Below are 21451 nucleotides of genomic sequence, written 5' to 3'. Positions count from 1 at the left end.
AATAATATGTTTTGCAGTCATGTTTCTTATAATACATTTCAGCATTGTGCCCAATTTGATTACACAAATGGTAGATCTTATTCATATAGCATCTAATTTGGAATGTAACTGTGGTTCCTATTCTAATATTTTACTTCGAAATGTAAATGCTAGATCCTTGTTAATTCAGTTGGTTGTTATTAATTTTTAATCAAAGTCCTTTTGTTAAGTCAATAACAACTTATAAAGATTCATGTGCACGAAAGCAGTTCCAATTTTAATTTGCATGAATTGCATGTAATTTCTAATTGCATATCTGATTGTTGCACACTAATTCTTGTTTAATACAGAACTGTTGCCATCCACATTCAACAGAAGTAAAATTACAACCAGGGTTAAACACCAAAAAGTCCAACAAGAATAAGTTAAACTGAAAGAGAAATTAAAATCCTAACGATTTGAAATTAACTAGAGAGAAAATTCTAGAGCCAATATCTCAACTCTAAATGTTAAAAGTAAGTGCCAATGTGTTGCCTCAAGTTCAGAAACTGCTCATCAATGGGTATGCGAAGATCGGCGATTTGAGCAGGGATGGACTGCACAGTATTTGAAGAAACCATGCTAATGTGTTGCCTCACGTTCAGAAACTGGTCATCAATGTGTGTGCGAAGATCAATAATTTGGGCAGGGATGGACTGCATAGTATTTGAAGAAGAAGCCTTGCCAACGTGTTGCCTCAAGCTCAGAAACTGATCGTCAATGTGTGTGCGAAGATCAGCGATTTGGGCAGGGATGGACTGCACAGTAGTTGAAGAAACCATGCTAATGTGTTTCCTCAAGTTCAGAAATTGCGCATCAATGTGTGTGCGAAGATCAGCAATTTGAGCAGGGATGGACTGCATAGGATTTGAAGAAGAAGCTTTATGAACTGGATTTGTAGCAGGGTCTTCTTTTGTCTCGAAAACAACTCTGTTGTTATTTGATTCGGCATCATCACATGCATCACCTGCATTCGCAGGTTGAGATTCATAATCTAGCAAGTAATGACAGAAAAATTTCATCTTTACTGAGAATGAACTCATTAAACTTGCTAAAGTGCCATCTTGCCGAACAAAATTCCATTACCATATTATTCCTTTTTTTATCAAAGAAAACACTAATATATAGAGTTTTCTGAACCAATATACCAAATCATGAATAAACTATCCTAAAAACACCAAGTGTGACTTCCAAGTAAAAAACATATAAGTTTTGATAGAATATTAGGTGCCTATTAAAGCACCAAGTGAGACTTCCAAGTTTCATCACATCCATATATTCCAATGAAAAAAAATACACTCACCAACAGCACTTGAGGTAGTGGTCTGTGCAAACTTCTTCTTCTTCTGTTCCTCAAAGGAAAACGATACAACAAACAAACAGAATAAATATAAGCAATCAAACTATATCATTTAAATCAATGCCCAAATGGAGCCAAAAAACAAAATTATAATTTAAATCAATGCCCAAATTGGAGCAGAACCTGGGGACGAGGGTTGATTTTCCGTTTATTAAACTCTTGTTCATAGCATTTAATCATTGAGCGAAGTTTGGCACCTCTGTCCGGCAAGTATTTACCGGACTTTTCGAGAAGCGTCTTCTTTCTCTGAATGTGTTCCTCGAGCTCATAATCTTTGAGGCGGTCGAGGCCATCGATAAAGAGAGGAGACTCCTGATTGGAAGTCAATTTAAAACAAATGAATATAAGCAATCAAACTCAGAAACACACCTAAATGGAATAGGAAGGAGCAGAACCTGAACCCGAGGACGAAGATTAATTTCCCGGTGATAAACCTCATCTTCATAACACTTGATGGTAGCGCAAAGTTTTGCACCTTTATCCGGCAATTTTTTAGCAACCTTTTCTAGAAGCATCTTCTTTCTCTTAATGTGTTCCTCAAGCTCGTAATCATTGAGGCGGTCGAGGCCATCGATAAAGAGAGGAGACTCCTGATCGGAAGTCAATTTAAAACAAATGAATATAAGCAATCAAACTCAGAAACACACCTCAATGGAATAGGAAGGAGCAGAACCTGAACCAGAGGACGAAGATTAACTTCCCGGTGATAAACCTCATCTTCATAACACTTGATGGTAGCGCGAAGTTTTGCACCTTTATCCGGCAATTTTTCAGCAACCTTTTCTAGAAGCATCTTCTTTCTCTTAATGTGTTCCTCAAGCTCGTAATCATCGAGGAGGTCGAGGCCGTCGATCAAGAGATGAGACTCCTGATCGGAAGTCATAGCAGTTGTCGATGAGGGTGTTCCTATCAAGAGAGAATGAAACGGTTACTCATGTAATGGGAAGAAGTGATTATTATGCATGATAGAAATCTGAGACTATGCATAAAAGAAAGTGAACAAATACTCCAAAATTTTTGCAAACCAAATGCCAAGGAGGAAAGAGAAGCAAGCCAAGCGCAATTGGTTTAACTCCCACGACTACTTTTGGAATCCCGCTCTCCACCAAGCTCCAATACTCTTTCGATCTCAAGCGCTTTTCCATCAACATAGACCAATGATCATAATGGACTATCAAATCTAGGTATGGTAGGTTGGACGAAATTGCTATTCTCTGCTGCCATTGTCGTTCCTTTAACAAACCTTTGGTGTTTCTCTCACAGCGAGTCTCACAGCGTTTCACTCTTACTGGAGTTCTAACTCTCACTAAGAAAACTTCAGTTTCTCAACTCTCAATTTCCAAAACACCAGGCCCCGTGAGAAGCTCTGATACCATAATTGTTGAACATAAAAATTAAGGGGAATGCTCTCTTATTTTATTCAGTTGCAAATACTAGCCTTACAAAGAAAGAAAATAAACTAAGTCACTCCACTAACACAAACGTGGAATGTGGAGAAAACTAACCAAGTCCCAGTAATAAGTCTTAAGAAGTAGGGACTATTGACCAAAAGATAGAAACAAATACTAATAAATATGAGAGCCAGCAAAGCAACAGTATTGTCATTAAAAAATAAAAACATATAAGTTTGAATTTTTCTAATTACACCCCATATATTCTTGGTTACACCTCAAAATGACAAAATTGCCCTTGAATAAAATTTAATTTTCAAATTCACATATTCATCCAGAAAACTAACGCCTCTTCCTTCTTTTCTCTTCCAAAAACTCAATTTAAGTAGGTCATGTAAACTCACACTTCAACTCATTTTAAGTAGGTCACGTAAAACTAGTTTAAATAGGTCATATAAACTGAGTTTAACTGTACATACTAAAAGTTCGTTTTTGTTTAATGTTTCTACGTAATCTTATTTAAGGTTATGTAAACTAAGTTTACACGAACCTACTTAAACTGAATTGAAGTTAACCTCAACAATGTAAATTAATGTTTAACGCCACCATCAAATAATCGTCGATGTTCCATCAAATCACTTACTTATATGCAATTGAGTATGAACGAAAGATGTTTTGATTCACTCTTCAATCTTCTATAGAGATTGATTGATTACCCATGATTATTTGTGGGTGAAATTTTGGAGTGACAATGAAATTAAGGTTTTAAGATTTTTTTTTTTATAAAAAGGCAATTTTGGTATTATTGTAAACTATCCTCATGAGTTTGGCTCAGTTGATATGGACAATGCATAATATATGCAAGGTTTGTGGTTCAAACCACGACCACCATAAATTTTATTTTTTTAAGTAAATTTAGTTGTAACCAAAAATCATTGGGTGTGAATAGAAAAACTTTAAGTTTTGATATTAGGTGCTGCACCAAGTGACTTCCAAGTTTGATCACATCCATATATTCCAATGAAAAAACAGACACTCACCAACATCACTTGAGGTAGTGGTATGTGCAGGCTTCTTCTTCTGATCCTCAAAGGAAAACTATACAACAAACAATATAAGCAGTCAAACTCAGAAACACACATGCAATTTAGGTGCGTTTGTTTTAACTTAAAAAAAAAGAAAAGATTTTGTGTTAAAAGAATCTAGAGATTAGTTTTTAGAAATTTAAGAAAAAATCTAATGTTATTTTTATTTGCCTACTACCCATAAAAACCCATTAAAAAATGAGTTTTAACATGGAAATGTGTTACCTCGTCTAAAAAAATAGACTTTGAGAAAAACTAATCATAATACCTTTTCATTTTAGGGTCAAAATAGATTTTTTATTTTTTATTTTTATAAAAAACCTAAACAAACACTTAAAAATGAAAAAAAAAAAATCCAAAACAAACAAACAGGGCCTTAAATCAATGCCCAAATGAAATAGGAAGGAACGGAACCTGCGGAGGACGATTAACATTCCAGCGACGAACTTCATCTTCATAACACTTGATGATAGAGCGAAGTTTTGCACCTCTATCCGGCAGATTCTTCTCACCGCACTTTTCAAGAAGATTCTTCTTTCTCAGAATGTGATCAACGAGCTCGTAATCTTTTAGACGGTCCAGGCCATCGACGAACGGAGCAGGTTCCTGACCAGAAGTCATAGCAGTTGTCGATGAGGGTGTTCCTATCAAGTATCAAGAGAGAATGAAACGACTGTTATGGGAAGAAGTGATGCATTAGTTATTACTCCTCGGTCCCTAATTATAAGACGCGTTTGTCTTTTTATAAGACGCGTTTGTTATTTCCAAATACATTAATTATTTCTTTACATACATGCCCCTATTTATTATACATCTTTTTCTTCAATCAGCAATAAGTAGCATATGGAAAACATAAACTAACTCTCTCTCTTAAGGATAAAATTAAAAAAAAAAATAGTGATTACAAACAACTTTAATGCAAATATTCGCTTTCTTAATTCCCGTAATTTTAGTAAAAAGGTCTTATAATTAGGGACGGAGGGAGTATTATTATATATGGGATAGAAATTTGAGACTAACTGTTTGGAATGAGAGAGATAGGAGGGAGAGTCACTATTTCTTCAGTTTGGAGGACCGAAAAAAGTGAGAGGAGAGATTAAAACATGGTGGGGTCCACATGTTTTTTTTTTCAAGTGACAACTTGTACCCATCTTACTATGGTGGGTATTTATACCCATGACCTTTTAAGTCGGTTAAAATGTTAACAGACGGCATAAGGTTTTTTTATTATAATTTATTTTATTTTTTTAATTTTTTTTTAGGAACGAGGTTTGCTCTGATACCAGAGTTTTAGCAGAGTGCGGAAGACTTTTTCTATAGACAAATTTAAATTTTTTTGTTTAGTTTTTCGAGTTGTAGAGAAAACTTGAGCTTTGTAATTTATTTATCTCTTTTTGTTCTGAGATTTCAAAATCTCCTTTGGGTGGTGTTACTCTAAGGCTCTAATTCCTGATCAATGGTTTTTCTGTTTCTTCGAATAGATATTTCTCAGCTTCTATCAAGGAAAAGTTATTTCTTGCTAAATTTATAAATATATGTGACTTTAGAGTAACTAAAGGTGTAAATAATTCATCAATATGAATTGTATTTTTTCCTATAAATTCCATGCTATGGTGTGAATTACTCAAAACATAATTAATTCTATAACAGATTGTAAAAGGATGATTACCCTTTTTCATAAAATTCGAATTTTCCAACTTATAATGAAAAACTACAGATCTATCTAGATAAATAGATCTTTATCTTTTAGGGATAATCTCATTTGTAAATTTATATCAAATTTTATTTTTCCATATTTTAAATTACACTTTACTTGTGCAATTGTTGCTTGTCTTTTGTCTAAAATCCTAGAGTCTTCTAGGGCTATTTCTAGAGGTGAATCAATACCTTTCATAAAGGTACTTTTGATTAAAATTTGAATAGTTGTTATATCAATATAACCAATTTTGCTTTTTTCTTTTTCAGAAAATGTTTCAATTCTTTTTTCAATTTGAGTTTTATGTATGGTAGATATGACTATATTTTCTTGAGTATTTTCAATTGAAATTGCTTCTTCTCCTATCATTATTCCAAATTTCAAAATATTTTTTCTTGAGAGAAATTCTTTGAATTTATTAAATTTTCTTCAGCAGTTAAAGATAAATCTGCTTCTTCTATCTTATTATCTATTATGTCATCAGCATAATAACTAGATGTTCCTTCAAAGTATGAAACATCGGTCATATTCTATGTTGTTTATTATGTCAATACTATGATACTGAAAAGTAAATTTTGAATTTAATAAAAATATATTCATACCTGATTTGATACAATTTAAAATTTTGAATTTAATAAAGGTATTTAATAAAGATTTGATTTGAATTTAACAAAGCATTTCCCTTTTTCCAATGTATCATTTCCTTGTCTGCATTAGATAAACTAGAGTTTTGAGTGTGCACGCACGGGTCCTATCGACTATAATAAACATCAATAAATTATCTTATATATTTTCATTTTAGTTTAAATCCTCTGATTATTGGGGATAACAGACATTGATACTTTAGAGTTCGGCTGAGGTAAGTAAAATGAACACATTGCCAAAGGTGCTTTTCTTTGTATTTTTAAAATGGGCCCGTTTGTTTTAGATATGAAAAAAATGAATTTTTCTTTGTATTTTTAAAAATGAAATTTTTGAAAATTTATTTAAAGATAGTAGAAGTTATTTTATACTCATTTAATATATGTTGAAAAAGAAATTTTGATGTTCACTAATGTAAAAAGACAAATTATATGGTACACCCAATATATTTGAGTGTATCGGTACACTCATTCTTTAAATTAATAGTTAAATAAGTTGCTTTTTGAAGAAAAATATTTTTTTTATTATTTATAATTATAATAACTAAATATTATTCATCAAAAATGTCAACGGAATAAAATTATTATTTTTTTGAATTTTTATCACTCATAATTGAGAACATTTATTGTTTTTTACAATAATATGTAAAAAGAGTTACTATGATTCTCATAAGCAGTAAAATGATGTTTTTTCTTATGAAATATTGTTCTATAAAATATACATATTGACAAATAACTATTTACTACATAAAAAATGATCGTTAATTTATAAAATTAAGATGCAAGAGTACAGGTACACCTCATCTTGTGAGTGTACCGTAAAAGTTCCATGTAAAAATCACACATTTTTTTAAAAAGAGATTTTATCTTATATCATTGTTCGAAATTTTACATTGCAAGAATCACAATTTTTTTTTTTTTTAAAATGACATATTTTAAAAATGATATTTACGAAAATCTGTTTGATATAGTTTTTTTAGTGATTTTTTTTTCAAAATTTTAATAACAAAATGATGAAATACTTAAAATTGCATTTAAGGGTAAGTTATTCAAACGAATTTTTCATTTAAAGCTTTTCTTAAAAAAAATTATAACAAAAATACATTACACTACAAAAATTCACTTTTTTTTTTTTTTATATATATATATCTATAACAAACGCGCCATATGAAGCGAACCTTTATTACGCACAAACACGTTTCAAACTCTCTTTCTTATGTCTGTATGCTTACGGGTTTTATTTAGGAACGGAAATAATAATAGAAATAGAAATTTTTCAAGCAACCATATTTAATTTTTAACTTGTTTCAGCACACATCGTTTCAATTTTCAACAAATTTAAACTTCAAAAAATCAATACATAACAATACAAAGATATCATCATACCATAACAAAATCCCTCCCACCACCGTGAGATAGTCACCAACCTTTTTCCTCAATCGTCGGTTGAACCTCATTATTACATATTTTGTTGTTGCAACATCAACACCCCTGCAACTATAAAGTCAAAATATATGGAATAAGATTGAACAAAATAATGAAAGGATACAAAGACACATCAGAGATATGAATAGGGAGGTAAAAAAGTTGCACATGAATAAGAATGGTGAGCAAAAATTACCTCAGCAACAAGATTTTCATGGACGACGGCGTGCTAAACATTTGCACCAGTGCCGTACAAATTATTTGCAGGCCTTAAGAAACAAAACCATACGACAAATTGAAGAACAAACTTGCTTCTCCTTGAGTTGGTTTCCGTAGATATTAATGTTTTAGAAGGTGGATTTTGTTATATATCTTGTTTGTAGGGAAGAGGCTGCTGCACTTGAAACCTGAAATGTTTAATGATCATGCATGTAAAACTCAAAGCGTATGGGGTTGCCACACTAACCTTTAGGTTCGATTCGCCCCCACCAATAAATGTATATTGGATGCAATAGGAATGACCGACGAATCCCCTTCAGGATACTATGAGTTCCTTGACGTGTATTGCACAACCACACCAAGGGTATCTCCTAACAGTATTTTACAGATTTATGGTTCCAGCAATTCACTCATGCATTAGAGAATTGATGGATGATTTAGAATAATAGAATGGTGAAGAATTATGTTGTTAATGTAACAAAATTCTGTCCAAATTGTGTGTAGTTGTGTGGTTTTTTGTATATTCAACTAATGCCCAAATGTCAAACATTTATAGTGCATTATATGACTCTTCACATGAGAGAAAGCACCTCTTTAACTTGAATCAATGCCATGATTCATTAAGCACCCTTTTGCCAAAGGTTATAACCATATATACTTGAATCAATGTCATGGTTCATTATTAATAATAAATAATAATGTTCCAATGTATATGAATGGTTCCCATGAAGAGTTACAACTTTTGGTTCTAAAGTGATTCCATTATTTTGGAAATCACCAACAATCCCCCACCATTTTCAAAATACTAAATCACATAAATCCGGAAATTCCATGCCTTCAGATAATGGTATCTCGCGATTTGAACCATTACATAGTAAGTTAAGTTTTCGCTCATTCCCAAATAGTATGGTAGGCAAGCTTTGAACCAACTATCCATTAGAACAAGTGTGCATAACTTACACATAGAATCTCGGTACCATTGATAAAGAGACTTGTAAGATGACACATTAAGAAGGCCTTGTGTCATATATCCCTTTTCATGAGAATTTAAGAGTCAAGCCCTTGAACTCCGTGAAGCGGCCAAACTTCATTCTCACATAGGTAGACTATATCGGGAATGCCCCATAAGTATGCATTCCAGCAAATATATGCTATATGTCCATTAAGAGGAAAACCTCATCCTACCTTTTTTCTTCTTATGGTCCAAGTACTTTTACCTTTGGGATGTATCTATTGTCAAGTACTACAATTACTCTAATAGTGTACTTTCACCATTGAACCCAAGACTTGATGCTACTCAAGTGTGGGTTGAGTTTCCACTATTGGTAATCAATTAGATATGGGCTTGAGTCCCATCCCCAATGATGTCTTCAACACCATATCCTTTGTCAGACCTTTCGTCAAAGGATCTGCAAGATTCTTCTCTGTTCTTACGAACATGATGGAAATTATTCCATTAGAAATCAAGTCTCTTACATAGCTATGTCTTAAACCAATATGCCTTGATTTCCCATTATAAACTTGGCTATAAGCTTTTGATAGTGTGGATTGGCTGTCACAATGTATGGATACTGGCGCCATTGGCTTTTGCCAAACTGGTATGTCATACAATAAATTTCTTAGCCATTCTGCCTCTTTACTCCCTGCAGCCAATGCAATAAATTCTGCAGCCATGGTGGAGTCGGCAATGCATGTTTGTTTCTTTGAACCCCAAGAAACTGCACCTCCACCAAGGTTGAAGATCCATCCACTTGTGAAAGCATGATCTTCAACATACGTTACCCAACTAGCATCTGTGTATCCTTCCAAAACAGAAGGGTCTCCACTATATGTTAAACAATAATTCATTGTTCCCTTTAAGTATTTTAATACTCTTTTCACAGCGTGTCGGTGTTCTTTACTTGGATTGCTAGTATACCGACTTAACCTTCCAACAGCATATGCTATGTCAGGTCTAGTACAAGTCATAGCATACATCAAGCATCCGATTACTTTAGAATATTCAAGTTGTGCCACAGGACAACCTTTGTTTGGTTGCAAACTGACAGTTTGGTCAAATGGGGTAGAGATCGGTTTACAATCTAAATGATTGAATTTCTGAAGCACCTTTTCTATGTAATGAGATTGGGATAAACCAATATGGTTACCATATCTTATGATTTTAATTCCTAAAATCACATCAGCTTCTCCTAAATCTTTCATATCAAAATTGTTGGATAAGAAAGCTTTAGTTTCTTCAACCTCATTTATACTTGTACCAAAGATCAACATGTCATCTACATATAAGCAAATCATGACACCTTTTCCATTTTGGAATTTACTGTAAATACACTTGTCAGATTCATTTATGATGTATCCGTTGGCTAACACAACTTGGTCAAACTTTTGGTGCCATTGTTTGGGTGCTTGTTTCAACCCATATAAAGACTTAGTTAATTTACACACTTTATCTTCTTGACCTTTGATCACAAACCCTTCCGGTTGTTTCATATATACCTCTTCATCCAACTCTCCATTTAGGAAAGTAGTTTTAACATCCATTTGATGGATTACAAACTTATGGATGGATGCCAGTGCAATTAGCATTCTGATTGATGCAATTCTTGCAACAGGTGCATATGTATCAAAATAATCAATGCCTTCTTTTTGCGTAAACACTTTAGCAACTAGTCTAGCCTTGAATTTATCAATGGTACCATCCACTTTCATTTTCCTTTTAAAGATCCATTTACAGCCTATCGGTTTGGATCCGGGTGGGAGATCTACCACTTTCCAAGTTTTATTACCCATAATTGAATCCATTTCTTCTTGAATAGCTTCTTTCCAAAAAGCTGAATCTTGAGATTTTATAGCCTCTTCATATGTTACCGGATCACTCTCAAGGTTAAAGCAAATTGGTCCATAACTATTTATGGATTTACCTGTTCCTTCTACAAGAAACATGAAGAAATCAGATCCAAAATCTTTCTCTTTCCAGATCCTCTTACTTCTTCTAAGTTCTGAACCATCCAATGTATCTATATCAGATTCATTGTTTTCTAAATTTTGAACATTAGAATGAACAATATCCTTGGGATAAGAAATTGAGTTAAATCTATCTTCTTGAAAAATTGCATCTCTTGACTCAATTACTGTATTAACAGAATATGAGTCATTCGATTCAATAGTCAAGAATCTGTATGCTTTGCTATTTTCTGCATAGCCTAAAAATACACATTCAATTCCTCTTTCACCCAATTTTTTTCTTTTTGGTTCAGGCACTTTCACAATTGCTCTACAACCCCAAACTTTCAAATAATTCAGAGTAAGCTTTCTTTGTTTCCAAAGTTCATATGGGGTTATTTTGTTCCTTTTGTTTGGAACCCTATTGAGGATGTAACATGTTGTTAGCATTGCTTCACCCCAATATCCTTTAGATAATCCAGAATAGGACAACATGGCATTAACCATTTCTACCAAAGTTCTATTCTTCCTTTCTGCTATTCCATTTTGTTGTGGGGTGTATGGTGCAGTTACTTGATGCACAATACCAGTGGATTCAAAATAACTCGGATGATAGAACTCTCCTCCCCTATCACTTCTAAAGCATTTAATGAAAGTTTCATGTTGAAGTTCTACTTGTGCTTTAAATATTTTGAATTTATCTAAAACTTCATCTTTTGAATGCATTAAATAAACATAACAAAATCGAGTGCAATCATCAATGAAAGTAACAAAATACTTTTTACCACCAATGGTGGGCCAACCATGTAAATCACATACATCTGAATGAATTAAATCTAGCACCCTAGAACTTCTTTTAACACTTTTAAAAGGTTGTCTTGTAATTTTAGTCAACATGCAAGTAGTACATGAATCAAAATTTTTTATCAAAATTAGGAATTAGATTTGATTTCATCATATCCTCCAATTTTCTAAAATTAACATGTCCTAATCGCATATGCCATAAATCACAAGACTCAACAATATAAGCAGAAATCATATTATTATTATTAATATTTGCAACATTACATTTGAACATATTCTCACACAAATATCCCTTTCCTACAAACACACCCCCCTTTGAGAGGATAAATTTATCTCCCTCAAATACAGATTTGAACCCATTCTTATTAAATAATGATACAGAAATCAAGTTCTTCCTAATTTCAGGAACATAAAATACATCTTTAAGAGTAAGTGTTTTTCCAGAAGTGAATTCAATCTCTATGGTCCCTTTTCCTTGGACTTGCACAGTTGAATCATTTCCCATGTACAAAACACTCACATCTTTATTGATGGTCTTGAACATTTTCTTGTTTTTGCACACATGGCGAGTAGCACCAGAGTCTATCCACCATGAATCAACATCTTCAATCATGTTGATTTCAGAAATGACCGCAACAAAATCATCATTTGTTGCCCTTGAATTCTTTTCTTTGTTCTTCTTTTTAAAGAACATGCATTCATTCTTGAAGTGTCCTTCTTTCCCACAAAAGTAACATTCACCTTTCCTTTTCTTTTTGTTGTTATTACCATTGTGGTTATGATGAGACTTATCATTTTCATGATTTCTCTTTTTGGAAGATTTGCTTGAATTTCCTTCTTCCATAACATGAACCTTCTCTTGAGTAACATGATTCTTAATACCTTCTTGTTTTCGGTATTCTTCTTCTAAACGAAGGTGATTGCCAAGTTGCTCAAGAGAAATGTCTTCCTTCTTATGTTTCATGGTTCGTTTGAAATCTTTCCAAGAAGGAGGAAGTTTGTCAATTATGGATGATACAATAATTGTTTCATCCATATTCATGTTATGTTGTTTGTAGTTGTTAAGAATACGTTCAATCTTATATAATTGTTCCATAACAGACTTATTATCTACCATTTTGTAATTATTAAAATGAGAGACAAGGAATTTCTTACTTGTTGCATCTTCACGCATGTATCTGGTTTCCAATTTGTCCCATAAGTCTTTTGCAGAAGGGCTGCTCTGGTAGATATCGAACAGAGAGTCAGACATACCATTCAGGATGTGTCCTAAGCAGATGTAATCATCGTTGTCCCATTTCTGTCTGTCTCTTGTCTCAGCAACGGTTTCATCATCCTTCTCCTCAGGCCTTGCCATGTTCAGAACGTATGCCACTTTCAATGTTGTAAGAAGAAACTTCATTTTCTTTTGCCAGCGGATGAAATTTCCCCCATCAAACTTTTCCAACTTAACAAAGTCAGAAGTCATTTCTTTCAATGAAGCAGCCATAGAAATCGAACCTAAAGATTGTTATATATCTTGTTTGTTGGGAAGAGGCTGCTGCACTTGAAACCTGAAATGTTTAATGATCATGCATGTAAAACTCAAAGCGTATGGGGTTGCCACACTAACCTTTAGGTTCGATTCGCCCCCACTAATAAATGTATATTGGATGCAATAGGAATGACCGGCGAATCCCCTTCAGGATACTATGAGTTCCTTGACGTGTATTGCACAACCACACCAAGCATATCTCCTAACAGTATTTTACAGATTTATGGTTCCAGCAATTCACTCATGCATTAGAGAATTGATGGATGATTTAGAATAATAGAATGGTGAAGAATTATGTTGTTAATGTAACAAAATTCTGTCCAAATTGTGTGTAGTTGTGTGGTTTTTTGTATATTCAACTAATGCCCAAATGTCAAACATTTATAGTGCATTATATGACTCTTCACATGAGAGAAAGCACCTCTTTAACTTGAATCAATGCCATGATTCATTAAGCACCCTTTTGCCAAAGGTTATAACCGTATATACTTGAATCAATGTCATGGTTCATTATTAATAATAAATAATAATGTTCCAATGTATATGAATGGTTCCCATGAAGAGTTACAACTTTTGGTTCTAAAGTGATTCCATTATTTTGGAAATCACCAACAGATTTCTCTTAAAACAAAATGGCAGAGAGATAGACCATAAACCAATTGTAACATCTATGATAGTATGATTCATCTGTGATGGTAATTATGCTAGTGTGATGGTAATTATGCTAGTGCAGTGTGCATGTGCAAATGGTATCAGAAGTTGAGATGAAAATATTATCAAGAGTCTAGAAGAGGTGGAGTAATACTTATAGGAAATACGTGTGGGATATTTAATGAAGAAGGACCGACAATAAAAGACGTTTGGAATATAGAAGGTTAGATTAATTGGTTAAAGGATGGGTAGGAAAAGGCAAAGCAAGTTGTTAATTAACAAAGAAATGAGAATGGATTAAAAGCTGCATAGAGATATGGGCATGGAAAAGAGAGTGGAATAAAAGTTGCATAGAGAACACAAATAAGCAGCTTGGAAACAAAGAAATGAGTGTAGAAGTTATTAAATGTCATTTTCCTTATGTCTTAGACTACATGCATTGGCAGACTACATTTGTTGTGGGAGGGAAATTTAGATTTTGAACCTATAGCGATGATTAGGAAAAACACTAAGGAGAATTTAATGCTTGGATGATGGAGGAAAAATATTAGGTTAAAATTAGGGTATGATATTGCTTGATCAAACAAGCTTTAGTAAGAAAGATACTTTGTCTCATTGTATCAAATACTATATCCGTCCCTAATTATATGACCCTTTTGAGAATTTTTTTTGTCCCTTTTTATAAGACCCCTTTACTATTTCCAACTACATTAATTATTTCTTTACATACATGCCCCTATTTATTATACATCTTTTTCTTCGATCACCAATAAATAACATGTTGAAAACATAAACCAATCATCTCTCTTAAAGGATAAAATTGTAAAAACAATAGTAATTACAAACATATTTAATAAAATATCCACTATCTTAATTCCCGATATTTTTTCAAAAAGGTACTATAATTAAGGACGGAGTATTATAGCTAATAACGAATACTCCAATGAATACTCCATAAACAGTAGTAGTACGTGTTTGCAATCTGCAATGAATACTCCATATTATAGCTAATAACGTTTTGAAAAGTAATAGAAAAATGTAAGTAATAACACAAATAAGCCGAAGTGGATATGTATGATATAAATTATAAGGTAATAATAATAATAATAACATACTCTATAAAAAAAATTAACGTATAAATATTTTACTCTAACTAGTCTATTTTGAGAGAGAGAAAAAACTCAAATTGGTATAATATAATTAATCCATTACTAAAATAATAATTAAATTAATTTAGTGATTATTATCTAAAATAATATATCTAATTAGCACTCAACCATGTACAAAAACGGCATTATTAGCACGCAATCATCGGTAAGAATAAAACTTAACCTTTTCAACTAGGTCCTATATAGGCGTGTAAATATTTTTTAAAATTCTATTATTACATTCTTTCCAGATAAACCAAACACAAAGGAGGCAAATAAGCTGGAGGAAAGAACGCCTAGTCCTCGTACCACCTAAGTAGTTGGTGAAGTGAAGAAAATGAGCGCTGAGACTTTGATGATCAACTCCTGAAAAGCCTAGCCAAAACTGCACCTGCTGCCGGATAGAACCGTAAGTATCACAATGCATAAACATATGATCAGCAGTTTCCACCTGTCCGTACCCCGCCGTGCTGGAGATGTCCGCATCAGTAATAATACCACGGATGTGAAAATTATATTTTGTTGGCAACCTGTCCTGAAGCAAACGCCACGCTAAAATAAACACCTTCAACGACACCTGAGTATGCCAAATGAGTTTCTCTGCACCATCCAGTTCATTGTTTGAAAACTACAGTCTATCTTTAAAAATCATTGACAAATTTTTAAGCATCCAATTCATTGTTTGAAAACTACAGCTAAAAACCACTTAAATCTAATGTATACAGTCTATAATGAATTGATTATTTCCATTAATTTCCAGTATAGACATAATCCATAATCCTTTTTTTTGCTTTTAAGCCTTAAATGCTAATTTTCCAGAATATTATTATTTGCTAATCTATCTTTGAGGCTAGTAAAATTTTGCTAATCTTTTCATTTTAGGAAGGTTCCCTTCCCTAAAACTTGAAATAGAGGCACATGACATGGGGCATGTGCTAATGCAAATAGCATCAAAGTTAAACCCATGAATAATTTATTTCATTCACCAAACATTACTTCCTTCATCCCATTATTTAGCAATAACAAAACAGAAACTGAGTTATGGTTCAAAATAAACACACTCATTCACCAAAATCCATGTCAAACAAACTTTGGTTTGGTCTCCTCACAAGAACACAATACATTTCTAAGAGCTGTTGTACCAATATTTCCAAGATAGACAACAAGCTTCAAGCGAAACTCAAGATCATAGATTCTGAGAGAGACATTTGGAAGCAGTGCTTTGAGGAATGGATCGGCCAACTCAAGATCAGAAAGTCGTCATCAGACTACTAAAGTTCCTCCTCCAGATGAGGTAACTGTCAAGGTGAGTTGTTGTCTTGATACTCATCCTGTTTCTAAAGTAATCGAAACATTCAAAGGATTCATGCTGCTGCGTTATTCATATCTTTTTTCTTTTGAATGACGGTTGCTGATCTAACAGAAACTAAACAATCAAATATGTTAATAGCATGATAGTTGTTTGTGTTGATATGAAATCTTTTGCAACTTATGCGAATTCAACTTAGGCTTAACGACTATATATATTTGTAGTAGCATAACAACTTAGAAACATGTTGGCTACATAAGTTATTTATTTGTAGGATTTGATAAATCATGTAATTAAATATTATTACAATAATTTCCAGGTTTGAAGCTGCTCGTCGAATTCGAGAGATGGAGAGGACGGCGAATAAGGAGACGAATGATCAATGTGTGTTCTATTAACCTATAATAATGGTCATGAATGGTTATGGCGGTAACAGCATTGGCCTGAGTATTAGTAAGTTCCAAGTTGAACTGATGAGCGATTAAATAAACTTTATAAGCCGGCAGGCGATTAGAATTGCAGTGACCAGATACCATTTGAAGAGACTTGGGAAACAATCTAAAGTTGCAAGAACCTTCAATAAGGCAGTTTTTTTATCTGGGAAAAATGGTTTTTCAACATGGTAAGTACCATGAATGACCTTTTCAATGCATAACAATTATTTCCATGTTGTCAAAGATCAGCATTATCAAGTAAGTTATAAAGCTTAATGGACACTTGTACTGTGATCTGTAAATCTAGGTAATTGATCATTGTATAATCCATGTACTATCGATTGAAAATGGCAAGAAGGCTGGCTTTATGTGACCAATTTGATTGCAGAAAACAATGAGATGTTTCACCAAATTCCTTATTGATTTATCAACGCTATGTGTCTTAATTGTAGTCTTAAGTGTCATTATTTATGAATCCTTTTATGCGCATTGTACACACATTGGCTTGGGTAGAGTTTAAAAAATGGTAAGCAAAAGTTGAACAAAATAATTGTGACAGGCAACCTTAAGGCAATGCACTCGACTGGCAATCTTCAACAACAAACAACGTTTTTGCGAAGATCAGCAAGTTGAGGAAGGATGTGTTGCATATTATCAGAAGAGGATGTCTTCGATCTCCAGAACAAATCTTACTTTACTCAATGGAGCATCATCACCTGTTTTACAGAGACATCACACTAAACATCAAGTTTTCAATGTTGAGATATTGTCATGTGGCAAAACAAAAGTCCAAGATAATGTCCCTTTATTTTACCAAAGAATAATAGATGTAAATGGATGGTTTCACCCTATGAACTAGCATGGATGGTTTCAGCACTTGTAGGAATTTTTTTTTGAAATGATCCTCTACTTTCCTTAATATTTACAACCTATAGTGGAAGCATTAGATGTTTCACAATCAAGTGAACCAGATTTGATTCTTAGGTACCAATGAGTGAAGCCAGGTTTTAGCTAAATCAAGATATCATGGTAAAGTTCATCGCGGAAACATTCTGGATTGAATGAATCCTTCTGTAACATCTTTTATTACTAGCCTTTTTGGGAAAGCCTGACTGATATGTATTGTATAGAAATATTATAAATAAAATTATTGGAAAGATGCTGAAATGTATAAACTTACTTAAACTTCAAAATTAGATCAAAATAACATTTTCACCTTATACTTCATTTAACTTAAACTTTACCTTACATAAACTTCAACTTACAATGCAACGTAGGTTTTTGAGCAGTCCACAACAAAATCTCTTCTCTCATATAACAGTAATGGCTATCACTACTCCCCATTCCAATGCTCCATAAAACAAACACTTGGGGTGGTTCACAAACAGTCAGGTAAACCTTATTCTTGATGTGCTCACTTTGCCAAAGATGGTAATAGAAATCACACGATTTAAGTATTATATGTCTGCTTTTGTTTTGTAGATTGTTGAGAGAAATGTTAAAGATGCAAGAACCCTTATTCCTACGCAAAAGCCAAGCGAAATTGTTTTGGCTTGGAGTCTTCTTGACGAGGCTCTTGCTATCTCTTCATGCTCAGATCAAGGACTTGAACTTCAAGCGGGGTCTTTGCTATGTTTGGAAGGTACACGGATGTTGCAGATATGCTTCAAGTCCATACGCCTAATTTAAAAATGGCAAATGATTCAAGATCGGATTCTTGTCTTCTTTGATTTAATAAAGTTTGTAATTCACATTACAATTTATTTACTTTTGAGAACGGTTTCATTCCTTATATATGGTCCACATAAGATCTGTGTGAAACGTGATTTGTATTGGAAAAGTGTGGTAAATAATATAATTATTGTCATGGCTAGAATCTATAAAAAATTAAATTATTTTTATAGTGAAGTTTATATGTAATGACAATGAAAGTTGAGATCATATCTAAATCCCTAGCCTCATAAGGTTTGAGTTAATAATGTTTTTGCTAGCTATTAATGAAATGTTTCCAACGGATTTTAAAAACACTTATAAAATTCAAATCAATGCACATTTAAGTTATATATGTTTATGACAAGGAAGACCAATTGACAGCAGACTACTTCTATTTTTATATCAAATACTAGTTTTTATTTTTATTTTTTATGATTTACTTGTATATCGATGAAGTTAATGTTGATTAAGATAGTTGAAATCTGGATAAATGTTTATTGAATTTTATGAAATGTGGATTACAGATACTTGGTTTTGGGGAAAACATGTTTCCATTTAGGCCTACTGGACAATGCAGTGGCTATTCTCCAGATGTGAAAAAGCCTCGCCATAGCTCCATTCCGCTGCAAAGGCTCGTCTTGGCTGATGATTGTTTCCCTGAATGTAACATATTGTTCTCCGACGACACCATTTCAAGGCCACCAACAGCTGCACCATCTTGAAGCCCTCAAACCGATGTAAAATTATACTCCAAAGGTGGAATTTTATTTTTCAAGGAGTAAGTTTACAGTTCCACATTTCAATTTGAGGACTTTGAGATGGTGTGATCGCTTGTGGCCTTGAAATGATGTTGACTGAGAACAATATGTTGTATTCAAGGCAGCGATCATCAGATCAAGACCCACTCTTCCAGCCGAAAGCACCCCTAGCAAGGCTTTTACCATTTCAGAGAAGAACCTTTTCATGGTCCATTAGGCCTAAATGAAAACATTTTTCCCCCAAAACGTAAGTATTTGTAATTCACATTCATTAAATTGAGTCAAAAAAACCCAACAATCATTTATCTATGTATCGACTATCTTAATCAAATACTATACAAGTAGATGGTAAAAAAATGAAGAAGCCTAGTATGTGATATATAATAGAAGCAATCTCTTACAAATTGGTCTTCCTTATTATATACAAATATAAATTTAATGTACATTTATTTGAATTTAATAGGAGTTTTTAAAATCATGAATGTTTTTTTTTTTGGTTACAAAGCTAAGAAATACAAAAGAAACAAAAATGGAAGTAAAAAGAGAAAAAAGAAAAAAGAAAAAAAACTAAGCCCTAGGGAAATAAGTTCCCATGGCGTCGTTCCTGATTAAAGGAAAGAGGTCTTCTGGTGGAGAAGCATAGGAAATAAACTCTTCATTAGAACTAGCTCCTATCTTTGCAAAGAAATCTGCACATTGGTTCCCTTCTCTTAGGCAATGGTGAATGGTGAAATTTCTTGTTGATATGATGTCTTGTATTAAAACAACATAGGCATGGTATTCGGAAACCTGTTCCGTAACTAGTTTAACGGTAAGCATAGAGTCAGAGTAACAAACCAATTCCTCAACGCCAGTCTCCACAGCCAACAAGAGGCCACGATGCATAGCAAATAGCTCAGCAAACAATATGTCAGAGGTTGTTGAAAGATAACCCGCAAAGCCTGTAATAAAAAAACCAGCAGAGTTCCGAATAATTCCGCCATAACCAGCTCTAGTAGGAGATCCCAAACAGCTCCCGTCGACATTGAGCACAAGGCAATTGTAATTATTGCTATTCCAGCAAACCTGGCGGCCTAGAGTAGTAACATGAGCAGCATGGCAAGAATTTTCAATAGATGCAGCTGTGTTATAAATGCGCCCGAGGATGGTGGTAACGGACCAGGTTTCATGGCTGATGCACATCTGGTTACGGTGACGCCACGACCACCAGAGACCTGCTAGGAAGATGGTGGAAAACGGACCTGTTGCGTGCATTTTGAGCCAGGTGCGCGCGGATTCTTCAAGGAAGGAGTCATGGGCCGTGAACCCGAGCTTGGTCCATATGATTTTAGAGAAATTGCAGTCTCGTAAACAATGCAGGAGAGTCTCCTCTTGTTCCCCGCATCTCAAGCATGATGCAGAGGGAGCAATGTGGCGGTGGTGAAGTAACACATAGGTAGGAATCGCATTGTGACGAGTGAGCCAAATGAGCAATTTGAATTTTTCAGGTATCTTTAACTTCCATATCCAATGCCAAGAGAACATAGCAATTGGGTCGAGGCTGGAGTTTGAGTTTTCAATGAGCCATGCATATCCACTTTTGGCAGTATAGTTACCATTGATGTTATGCTTCCAAATGAAGGAGTCTTGAACTCTATCATTAAACTTCATGTGAGTGTTATTAACAGAATCTGCTATAGCTTGGGGGAGATTTGTGCAAAGGGCATGCGTGTGTTGTCCATGAAAGGAGAAAACTTCGCGAACGGTGAGATGAATATCATGAATGTCAATGATAGGAACATGAGAGCCAATAAAACCATGTGAACTCCAAGTGTCAAACCAAAAAGAAGACGAACCTAAAACAGGACGCCAACAGCACCCACTCTGAAGGACATTTTTGGCTTTGATAATGGAGGACCAAGTGGGGGAGCTGCTGATGTTGATGTTTGCATGAAGGGTATTCGGACCAGAAATATATTTGTTAGATAGAATGTGAACCCAGAGTTTGTTGGTAGCTTGAACCATATCCCAAACAAGTTTCCCAAGCAAGCTTGTGTTAGCCTCTCTTGCTGTTTGGATACCTAACCCACCATTTTGCTTCTTTCTTGTTATTGTTTTCCAATTTACCAAGTGGATTCCTGTGTTATTTGCGCCTTTCCAAATAAAATTCCTAGTTGTCCGGTCAATGCTATCACAAATTGATTGAGGGAGCCAGTTGATCTGCATGTAGTAAGTAGAAATGGAGGATAAAACAGAAGTAGTAAGAGTTACTCTACCTGTTCTGTTTAAAATCCTATTCTTCCAGGCTGCCAAGCGAGTTTGCATTTTGTCAATGATGAAGTT

General features: G+C 33.9%; 1 protein-coding gene across 1 annotated transcript; it reads right to left on the bottom strand.

The window, feature by feature from the left end:
* Positions 1-276: 276 nt before the first annotated feature.
* Positions 277-4537, bottom strand: LOC25501325 (uncharacterized). The gene is made up of 7 exons (XM_024772545.2): positions 4269-4537; positions 3810-3867; positions 2052-2284; positions 1774-1968; positions 1502-1690; positions 1322-1364; positions 277-985 (listed from the first exon to the last, which is right to left on the bottom strand). Exons 1-7 carry the CDS (start codon positions 4473-4475, stop codon positions 489-491), a joined length of 1422 nt encoding a protein of 473 aa, XP_024628313.1. The 5' UTR covers positions 4476-4537; the 3' UTR covers positions 277-488.
* Between the last annotated feature and the right edge of the window lie 16914 nt (positions 4538-21451).

This window comes from Medicago truncatula, chromosome 8 (assembly GCF_003473485.1).
Source record: "Medicago truncatula cultivar Jemalong A17 chromosome 8, MtrunA17r5.0-ANR, whole genome shotgun sequence".
In the NCBI taxonomy this organism is placed as follows: Eukaryota; Viridiplantae; Streptophyta; class Magnoliopsida; order Fabales; family Fabaceae; genus Medicago; species Medicago truncatula.
The sequence above is the reverse complement of the archived record's forward strand: the minus strand, read 5'-3'. Positions and strand labels throughout refer to the sequence as shown.

Coding starts and splice junctions, on each gene's coding strand:
- LOC25501325 (XM_024772545.2), bottom strand. CDS start 4,475: ATGACTTCTGGTCAGGAACCTGCTCCGTTCGTCGATGGCCTGGACCGT. Junction 3,868..4,268: donor ATGTTAATCGTCCTCCGCAG/GTTCCGTTCCTT, acceptor TTTGTTGTATAG/TTTTCCTTTGAGGATCAGAA. Junction 2,285..3,809: donor CACTACCTCAAGTGATGTTG/GTGAGTGTCTGT, acceptor CTCTCTTGATAG/GAACACCCTCATCGACAACT.